This window comes from Hippoglossus stenolepis, chromosome 11, assembly GCF_022539355.2.
Source record: "Hippoglossus stenolepis isolate QCI-W04-F060 chromosome 11, HSTE1.2, whole genome shotgun sequence".
NCBI lineage: Eukaryota > Metazoa > Chordata > Actinopteri > Pleuronectiformes > Pleuronectidae > Hippoglossus > Hippoglossus stenolepis.
In genome coordinates this window covers 7,287,937-7,298,867 of record NC_061493.1, presented here as the reverse complement: position 1 = coordinate 7,298,867, position 10,931 = coordinate 7,287,937, and the positions used below count along the sequence as shown (strand labels likewise).

The 10,931-nt window shown below is 41.5% G+C and overlaps 1 protein-coding gene across 2 annotated transcripts; it reads left to right on the top strand.

Moving 5' to 3' along the window:
* Positions 1 to 3,156: 3,156 nt before the first annotated feature.
* Positions 3,157 to 10,601, top strand: LOC118117842 (homeobox protein Mohawk). Of its 2 annotated transcripts, none has more exons than XM_035170446.1 (6): positions 3,157 to 3,587; positions 3,885 to 4,044; positions 4,145 to 4,298; positions 4,394 to 4,732; positions 9,620 to 9,653; positions 9,930 to 10,600. In XM_035170446.1, exons 1-6 carry the CDS (start codon positions 3,400 to 3,402, stop codon positions 10,267 to 10,269), a joined length of 1,215 nt encoding a protein of 404 aa, XP_035026337.1. In that variant the 5' UTR covers positions 3,157 to 3,399; the 3' UTR covers positions 10,270 to 10,600. The 2 variants fall into 2 exon arrangements, with proteins under 2 accessions (XP_035026337.1, XP_035026338.1); XM_035170447.2 differs by having other exon boundaries at positions 3,391 to 3,583; positions 9,930 to 10,601.
* The last annotated feature ends 330 nt before the right edge of the window (positions 10,602 to 10,931 follow it).

Genomic DNA, 10,931 nt, shown 5'->3' with positions numbered 1-10,931 from the left:
ATTTATTTTACTTTCGCAGGCCTGTTGTCAGCGTCAAACACATCTGGGTAAACAAGGAAGACAGGGACAGAACCGGAGCACTGGATTGGAGATGCTCTGATTGGTGCATCCACACGTCTCCTGGACACCGAAAAACGTACAAACCAGGCTGCCATGACAACAGTCGCCCTTCTGCCAGGCCTGAAGACCGACCTCAGCCAAAGCGTGGCAGTATATTTTCGTCCCACCGCTGAGAATCTGCAGGCACCCTCTGAGATCATACCGATGCCATTAAAGACACCGGAGTGATCCAATGAAAACTCGGCATTTTGTGTTCACTGCAGCCCCCACCTCAAACATTGCACAGAAGTATGATGTCAATTAGTCCTGGATAATTTGGCTCAATCATGTATCTGTCTATTGGAAGTATGTAAAAATAAATACGACTGACATTAAACAATATCATCATCTTTGTGTGAAATAGTTCAGAACTTTTAGGCAACTGTCACGCTAAAGCACACGATGAAAGTATACGGTTGTTAATCACTCAAACCTACAGAAAAGAAGGAAGGGAAACAATATTTTTCAGTTCATTACAGAAAACTTCACTCAAAATTTCTCTTACAAGTGAAAATTTGAAACATAAACTGCATCTTTGTTGAGTTCAAAACACTCTGGGATTCTGACGCTACAGCCTAAAGCGGCCGACCGGTTGGGGATCAACTTAAATCAGAATTCCTGCTGGGGGTGTCGTAGATCCCCAAGATCATATGAGGGGGCTAAATATTGAGCCACCTTCATATCTAGCCTGTTAGCTCAGTCATCGTTGCACAATGAATCCTGGAATAGGTTGGCCCGAGAAAGACCCACATGTTGGATCCTTCCTGCCTCAGGAATGGAAACGGAGCATTTGTCAGCCGCATTTGAAGGAGCCCTCGAAATGGGACAGCCTGGTCGTGCCTGTGTGATGCAGCCCATCTTCCAATGCATTCTCCCAACGCTGTGGCCCCTGAATTGGGACACATGACTAAGAGTTTTCTGAATTTAACTCTTCACCTGTTGCATATTAGCTCATCAAAACTAAAGCAAGATGTAGAAATACAGAACTTCAACAGGAGACTTTTTGAAGTTTTTGACACTTGAAGGCAACACAATGAATTGTAAAAGCAATGCGTTCATATTATCAGCTTATGGAGCTCTTATAGCTGACATGGTGCAGCATTTGGAGCCACGTTGCTGATCACAACGACAAATCACTCTCCTTTCAGCTCTGTTTTGTTTTCCACCCACTCCCGAGGCCGATGTCTGGTTCTGTGAATGTTCAGCTATGATCACCAGCTGCTGGTGCTGGTTAGATACAGTAGGTAATCCTAGCCTGGCTTTTAACTGTAAACAGCTGCTAGTTGCAGCAGTTCAAATTAAATTGATGAGAATGGTTAGAGTGAACCAAATACATTAGTGGGATGTGAAACCAAAACAATGAGCTTAAAGATGCGAGGGGAGAATGAGAGTGATAAATCACTAATAATATCATTAATAATATTGCCTTCCATGTTACACATAATCAATTGATTGTTAATATGAAAACATAAATTAGTGCAGCTTTAAAGCAATATGCTGTAAATATATAACAGGATATATCTAGCCTACAGCAGGGCCATGTAACGGGACAAATTGAAGGATCGATTAATTCAATTGGGTGGGATATTAATCCTTAATTTGTATCTGCTGCATTACAATTACTAAATTACAATTCATGCAATATCTAAATATGGCCGTACTTCTTCAGGATATTCAAATCAGTTTCTCCCAAACACTTTGCTGGATGTTGAGCCCTTTGGACACACACACACACACACACACACACACACACACACACACACACACACACACACACACACACACACACGCTGCACGCCGCGCACACACACGTTCCAAACTATCAAAACAAAAAGAGATATATCTCCATCCTCTGCGTTTTTTCAAGGTCTCCTGGCCGCCGAACCAAGGTGCGTTCCCAGCTAACATCAACAGTCGAGTCGGCAAACATATCACAGTGGGGCCGGAGTAAATGGTGTGTACGAGCATGTAGCCTTCTCTAACCGCCGCTGAGGAATGTGTGCGAGGAATTTACTGCACCTAACGGGGATGCTTCTGGTCCATGTGTTTTTCAGCTTTGAAACCATTGAAACCGAGCCCCCCAACCCCACGCACTGATACAGCTGAATTATGAACATGGACGAGAGTCATGAAGTCCTTTAATATGTTGAGCGGTTGAACAAGTGCTGCTCAGGGTTTAAGCCAGAAGCTGTAGGCAGAGAAAAAAATGTTTTATTACAAATGTTTGCTTAAAGATTATTAAGTTATGATTGTGTATGGCAAAGTCATCACTGTATATCCAAACAGTCTTACATAAGAGTGTTTAGATGTCAGGGGGAAAAACATGAGTGGATGACAACTAAAGCTGAACCATCCAGTCTGGACTCAACATGTTGTCATCTAGTTCAGGCTACGCTTCTGTCAGACTCAGTTTTCTTAATAGCTCATCGTATCCAAAAATGGAGACCCACATTGACAAGCATTATTGTTGGATTACCCCTGTTCACACAACAAAAAAAAGCACAATCCTGACACTCCAATGCACATGCTAACACACTTACAGGACCACAAATATGTGGATTACACATGCAACACGGGCTGAGGATTATCCAGGCAGAGATCTATTCCATTTTCCACCATTTGTGTTGTTTTTCTTATTATGAACCAGTGTGTACTCAGCAGGATTCACTGCCTAACACGGGGCACAGTTTGGTGGTTTTGCCGGTTATTTGCAACTGTGCAATTACACCCATAAATTTCCAGAATCTCCCTGGTAAAACATGTATTATTATTTGCTGACACGATCTTTGAGGAAAACCACAAGATCCAGGAGAATCACATGCCTCATGTAGAAAATATGAGGGCACGTCGAGCTGCTCATCGCGGGCTGCAGTCGACACCGCACTGCATCTCACTCGTAAATCTAAAAGACCGCACTCGCTGATATTCTTACACGTGCAGTATTTTTCACATTGTGTGGTGCTGCCACTGCTGCTCTGCAAGCTGCTCCTCACACAGCTCCAAGCGATTGGACGCAGGGAGAGCCAATAGGCAGCCGAGCAGCAGGTTATTTGAACTCTCCTCACACAGCTCAGCTAAAGCAGACTTTTTCTAACATTGTTCTCTCTCATCAGAGTCTGTCATCATCAACTTTCTTCTCGGGCACAGCTCCCCGCGGCCACAGGCAGAACAGCAAGGGACATATTTTTATGCTTTTTTCAAAATTACTTTTACACTGAGTGCGTGAAGGATGGGAACCTACTGCTTCTATTTACATCTGGAAGTCTACTGGCGCACCTGTTGATCGAGGAAATCTCAAGAATGGACAAAGTTGCGGTGATGAAGTCGGACACTGTGCTTGGTTTGGAGGACAACAGGCGCGCAGAGGAGAGGAGCAGGTTGAACTGTGTAGAAATACCTCAGAGCAGTTTCACAGACGGACAGAACCCAGACCTGCTGCAATGTCAGGACACCACTCAAACCAGCTCTATCGAATACAGAAGATGTGGGTAAGGATTTAAATATAATATAATATTAATATAATATAATATAATAGTCATAAACATGAATAGAATTTGCTTACTTTCCATTATTTTGCTAAAATGACTTAACTGAGTTCTTATGAGATTTACTATAATAGCAAGCACATTATATCGTGCAAATGTATTTTTAAACGTAGAATGTATTTATTTACTCTTACAGGAGGGGCTAGTAAGCTTTCTGTTGTTTTATCAGTGTCATAGTTTAAAGAGAGGGCTTTGCAGGTGAACTTAGTGAATCCATTCAGTGATTCCTGACTCCTCCAGGTCTCATCTGGGTGGGGTCAAAGTTCGCCACAAGAGACAGGTGCTGCAGGACATGGCCCGACCCCTGAAACATTGGCTGTACAAACACCGAGACAACCCGTACCCCACCAAGACGGAGAAGGTGCTGCTGGCTCTGGGTTCACACATGACACTCGTACAGGTGAGATGAGCTCATGCAAAACAAAATCAAAAGAAGAGATGAAGGATTTAAGGCAGTTGAGTGTTGAACCAGTTTCCTGTAACAAGGTGCGTCTGTGCAGGTTTCCAACTGGTTTGCAAATGCCAGGCGAAGGCTCAAGAACACGGTGAGACAGCCAGACCTGAGCTGGGCCCTGAGGATCAAACTTTATAATAAATACATCCAGGGAAACGCTGAAAGGCTGAGCGTGTGCAGTGACGACACCGGCTCAGATGGTGAGAGCTATAGATCGAAAACTTGTGCCCCTGGAACAAGCAGGACAGTTTGTAACATCTCATATCTCAAGAATGTTGTGTTTCCTTTGCTGCAGATGAAGAGTGTCCCTTACAAACTCCCATCAGCCAGTCAAACTATGGCAGGTCGTCCTCCCACAAGAGCGTGCTTGAGAAACAGGGCAGCGTCCTCGCCATGGCGGACTCCGCCAACAGTGACGACAGCACGTCGCCCCCATCCAAATACAAGAGCGGTTTACTGAACCGGTATCTAAACGACACCCTGCGGCACATGATGGCAGCGAAGGCGGATGGCGTCACCTCTTCCCGCAAAAGGAGGAGTCACTCCGAGTCGTTCAGCTCCAACGAATGTGATCGAGATGTCGTGTCTCCGACGTCGTCCTACGAGACTGAGACAAACTTTGTCTACCACATGGGTGAGAGAAATAACTGTTTTAATCCTGAGGTGGAAATAGATCTGCACTCAATATGTGTAAAAACGTATTATATTAGTATCACTGTATGTGTGACATCATATTATGATAACCCAGCATTATCGTGCATAATCGTGACTCGTTAAGCTCTAAAATACACTCCAGATTCAGAATAAATTAATGATGTAATCCCCTGTCCACAAAAATTATTAAATCATCTTCCTTCATAATAGCAGATCTATAGTGAATGTGATGAAAATTATTCGTTACCCTGCTTCCCCTTAGTTCAATTTCAACACACCACAGTGTCCAGTAAAATAAGAGGAGAAGGAACAGAAATGTCCACATGGCTCCGCACAGCTCACTGACATTAATAAATGTTTGGCATTCCACCCACAGCCAGAAGCTCAACGAGATTCAATTATAAAGTTACAGTGAAACTGGGAAGGAGTTTGACACCCGGGTGCCCTTTCAGACCTCTAGGGACGCCGGCACACCGACAACCCGCAAATCTGCCGAAGTACCTGCAGCCAAAGCCTCTGGGAACATCACTAATAAAGACTCATGCAGATGCTGAAATCGCTCATTTTAAAATTGGATGGAGTTTGCGCTGGCTGCCGCTACACACCGCAAATATCATTTCCATACACTAGAATGTGCCATTTGTTCCGCCTCAGCTTGTTGCCATGGTGGAAATGTCCAGTCCAGTCTCAAGGACAATTACACAATGTCTGAGACTTTATTCTTCCCAGGGTGAGGGGTGGAAACCTCAGCCAACATGTAGAAATGGAGCCGTTTGTCAGTAAAGCACTGAAGACGTCTCGTGGAGCGACTGTCAGAGCTGCTGCTCACCTGTGAGAGAATACTTGGCTTTTCCCATCCGTGTTTGAGGGTGTAGCTTGGTTTCCTGGACTCATGAATGCTTTGGCAGCCTTCCTGTCCCAAGTGTCACTTTTCCGACTCAAAATAAATCTAAATTTACATCTACATTATGAGAGCTTTTGAAGCCATTTCTTCTCTTTAGCACATCTCATAGTTTCACTCTAAAATTAAACCAGACATGTTTAAAGTTCCTTTTTTTGTCCTGGCAAAAACAGTCCGAGTCTAAAGCAGGTTATTTAATGGATATTTTTATAGTCCGTGACAAGTCTTAATCTGTATCCGGGAAACTCAGATTAACCTCAAACTGGCCCCCAGCCTGAATAACTCCAGGATAATTCATAAACTAAAGAGGCGAGTGCATTTACAGGAAGAGTGAACTTCTGAAGTGCAATATCAATGCATATTCTTTTACTAAACAAATGCATTTAGTTGTTTATTTATAATAAAATAATAATAATAAAGTATTTAATAGGTATTTATAGGAATTTAAAACTGGTAATACAAGGATTCTCATTTACCTCATTCATTACAAACAGTGATAGGGCAATACACTTGCACATGCACGTGCACTAAATATGAAGGTAGCAGCCACTTGGCTTAGCACAAAGTCTGAAAACAGGTTAAACTAGCCTGGCATTGTCTAAAGGTGGCAAATCCATCTACCAGCACCCATAAACCTAGCTAATTAGCATATGTCATCCAAATTATGAAAAACGTAATTGTAAAAGTTAGCCTACAAGAGGTCATGCACTAGGCTAGCTATTTCTTGGCCATTATCATAGACTGTTTACAAAGATGGACGCCGATACACATGCTCAACCAATTCTGGGTCTCAGCTGTCTATCATGACGTTTCACTTCATTTTTAAAAGAATCAAATAAATAATTAAAACATCAGACTGATAAGAACTGCCTGAAATGATAGACAGCATTATTGAGAAATATGTATTTGACGTCTATTTTGACTATTTGGTTTGGTCCATGTCCCGTCCACAAACACGAAGGTGGGATTTATGACCTATATTGAAGTCGGCCACCAGGTGGCGAACAAGATGCTTTGGCTTCACTTTCTGGATGCTGCCATGTCCTCTTTCAGTAAATATGAAGCTAGAAGCCAGTTAGCTCAGTGCAAAGACTGAAAACAGGGTTACAGTCTTTTACCACAGGTGATAAATTCCACTGACCAGCGTCTACAAACCTTTATAACCTCTATTTTTATGTTACACTTTGTTTATAATTCATTGTCTAGAGTAATTTTCTTCGAACAAAATCATATTAGTGACTTCTTTTTTATTGTTTTCAGTCTTTATAGTCTGTACAAAAAAAACAAGAAGTTATGTATTTTACTTAGTTTTTATTTTTTAATCCACACAAAAATTGGAATATAAAAACAACAAGTTGTGGTTTTACTTTGGAAATTTCCAGTACTTGTGCTGGGCTAAGATAATGCTGCATTTGCTTGATATTAGCAGCACAGACATAAGAGTGGTATCACTTTTCTCATCTAACTCTCAACAAGATAGCAAAGAAAATGTGGACAACTATTCCTTTAAAGATTGAAATCATCTTTTATTCCTTTTGTATTTGAGGGGTTCTCTGTGTCATCGGCGCTGTAGACATTTCTGTGTACAGCTCTAATGAATCCCTGCTGGCCATGTTGAGGGTGTTTGCGGCGCCTCCGTGAGGTGACGTGGAAAGTCGACCTGCCAGATTCATTACAGGCACCGACACCATTAACACGTATATACTCCGTCTGGGAGAAGGCTAAGGCGACAGCTAAACCTCAAGATGGACTGATGAGTGATGCCACAGCACGGTGTCGTACAAGGACACTTTAAACATATTAATGTGAAGTCTGAGGGAACAGTATGTGTAAGTGCTGTTATAACTGTACAGGAATGTGAGTATGTTTGCAGCTTATAATGTGGTACTCACATCAAGTGGAGTATTTCCCTTAAAAAGGCTGGAGAGCCATAAATGTGACTAGAATCGTGTTTTATTAGACACAGAGTGGCAACAATATAACTGGAGGAACGCCTCACTGCATTTTCCACCCATTTAGTTTCAAATGAAAACGTGCATGCTGAGAGGGGAGTCTCTACTTATCCACAGTATAAGAAAACACTGTTACATTATTTTTTCAGTGCCCAGTTGTTTTCCTGTGTGGATCCCAGTGACACACCTGTGAGAATGACTGAAGGTCATTGACTTTGGGGCACGAGGGGATTTGAACTCGTAGCGGGAGAACACCCAAGACCTAAATCAGCTCATGCAGACATTATATCATTGAGGATTTATTGCAGCAATAGCAAGTTAAATCCTGTCCTGCAAACAAAAAGCTTTTCATACAAATTTAAATATATTTATTGACTCAATACTGTGGGTAAGCTGAGAAAATCAATTCCTCTTTTCATAACCGTGAGCTGGAGCCAGGATAATGAAGCGGGGAATAGGCTAGGTTGGCTCAGTCCAAAGATGAAATATATAAATCTACCAGCAAAACTAAAGTTACATAATTACCATGGTATATTGTGTTTGTTTGATTTGTACAAAAAAAACAAATAAGGAAAACAAAAATCTGTTGTGGTTTTACATGAGCTGGACTTGTTTTTTACTACAACAACAAAAAATGTTTTAAATAAAGTTGGCAATTGTGTTAATATAACCTGTTTAAGTTGATCTAACTTAATTCCTTAGTGTGTCACCAATCAAAGTCATTTATTTGAAGTTGGTAAACAATTTCCATTTTTCCTGTTCATGTAATGGGAGCCTAAAACTGGAACTTCTTTCTACACTTTGGTTTTTATAGGGAATTAATTTTTATTAGTGAGCTTTCAAGGTGCTATAAGGCAAATGCCTTTACCTTCAGTCAGAGACCAACCAAGCTTTTCCCTGTTTCCAGTCCTTTTTGTTTACCCAAGCTAACCCGCTTCACCCTATAGCATCATGTTTAATGTAAAAACATTAGATCATACATTTTATTTCCTAAAATATATCTTATTTCCTTATTTGATAAATAAGGTTTGATGTAAGATTTATCATGAAATTACAGTACACTGCTCTTGCGCGGCACAATGTAATATATATATATATAAAAAAAAAGACTGAGCAACTTCATCACTGATCGTAAAAACTCTGTAACTGATCCCTGCTGTAAATCTGAAACTCACCAGAGGTAAAACAATGTTTTTTCATGGTAATAAATAAAACAGAGGCACAGAAGCACGTTCTTGGCGAAGCATGTTATGGCTGAGGAGAGAAATGTGTGGGGACAATCAGTAGCAAAAAAAGCATAAAAGTGCAAAATGATTTACTATCAACAAGTAGTTGCTCTTGGCCTCAGGCTGGCTGAAGAAATCAGAGCGGGACCCTTTGAGCCGTTAACACTGAAAGACTATGTTTCACAGAGGGCCTCTAATTTCTCTGTCTATTGCTCTATGAAGAAAAAAATTGGTTTTGACCAGCTTCTATCTGCTCCATGGAAAAAAGGCAATAGTCCAAAACTGGAATGGAAAATATTAGCTTTGTATAACGCACACTTGTGCAGGGACCGCAAACAGATATTGTGCAAGCAATATACGCCACAGTCATTTTGATCCTAAATAGCCAGATATACTGTGGTTTGATTTCAGATTGTTGTGAGCAATATCTTCCACAGATGAAGTGAGGTTCTCCCGTGCCCATTAGTATGATTTAATCTTGAGCTCGGAAAAGAAATGACACACTGTAGAGCAACGTTTACAGGTGCTAGCAGGGTTTTTGCAGTCTGACCCCTAATATTCAGAGATGCATAAAAAACACAATCAACCCATTCATATGCACAAGCAGCCATGAATACAAACATAAATCCTCACACATGTGCTGTAAATCAAAACCATTCACACATGAATATAATCCGCCATCATACAGAAGCCTCGTCCAAACACTGATTGACCTGTAAATATTCAATGATATCAAGTGTCTTAAATTTGTGGCATCTTCACTTGAATGTTTTTCTTCTCCGTCACAGATACAATGGACTATACACCAACTAACTGTGACAGGTACGTATTATAATTATTCTCTATCCACAATCAAAATCAGCTTTTTGCACTTTTCAACTTGAAAAATAACACTTATAATCTCACTTGGCCATTGTTCCTAGAAATTGAACGGCTACATCTAATTCTTAATTATTCTGGCTTTTTATCAAGACGAGATATCCATGCAAGCTCTGGATTTCTAAAACCGCTCCAGCTGTTTTTTTTTTCCAGGTTAACTCAGGCAAGAGGTGAGGTGATGTTCCACCTCATGCAGCTGTTTCTCTAATATTTTCACAGGAACCAGCAGCAGGAGCGCGGCCAGCAGAGACGAGACAACCAAGGCTGGAGGGAGATCCACGCCGCTGTGGCTCTGACCAACTTGGCCCAAGGGCAGAGCCACGCGGGCGACCGAGGCAGCGTTACAGTGCCAATCGCCGCCAAAGGGCAGAGCTGCAGCCGAGAGCCCTTCTCTATAGCGAGAACAACTATCATGGACAGGACATGTGTTGCGGGAGCCACCTCTTCTCTGAGGCAGAGCTGCACCACAGGCCCCATCCTCACCAGCCGCATAATCCAGAAGTCCTCTCATATCGCGGAGGTCCAGACTGTCAAAATGACCCTGGCAAACAGCGTGTAGGCATTAAACGTCAGCGCCTGGTCCAAAGACATTGCTCCATATAGGAATACCAGATGCTTAAGTGCCTTGGAATAAATGTACAGCCCCAGTTATTTTGTACAGCTAATAAACTTTGACGTTTCCAATATTTTTTACATTGTACAATAAAAAAACTAACACAGTTGGATATTTTTTGCTGTGTTCCTAATGCCCTCCTATTGGCCCCTGTTGCAGTAAGTTATATTAACTTCAATGAGACTGGATTATCCTCCAATGCTTAATTTTGACAGCAGCTATTTGAATAAACCCAATGTGAAATCTCTTGACCAGTGGTTTGCTTTAAATCATTGCCCTGCAGTGGCTTAAGCAGCAGTTCTGTTTTACTGAGCTGTATTTAGTGGTAGTTTTCATGTGTAATTGTGGGTCTCACAGTTTCAATATATCCCTTTGAACTCCTTTTTTAAAAGGTTGTAGTATGAGCAGAAGGGTGGCAAACTGGACTGAGCAGGGAGGCAGGTTTAGAGAAAAGAGCACAATGGACAAGGCTAAAAACACACAGTGAACCTCTATGATCAATGTATTTGTATTAATTACTAATCCTATGGCTGTGTTTACTGTTAAAAGAATCACTTATATAGAGATGAGCCCAAATATTATAATCACTGTAATCTGCTAAACAACTC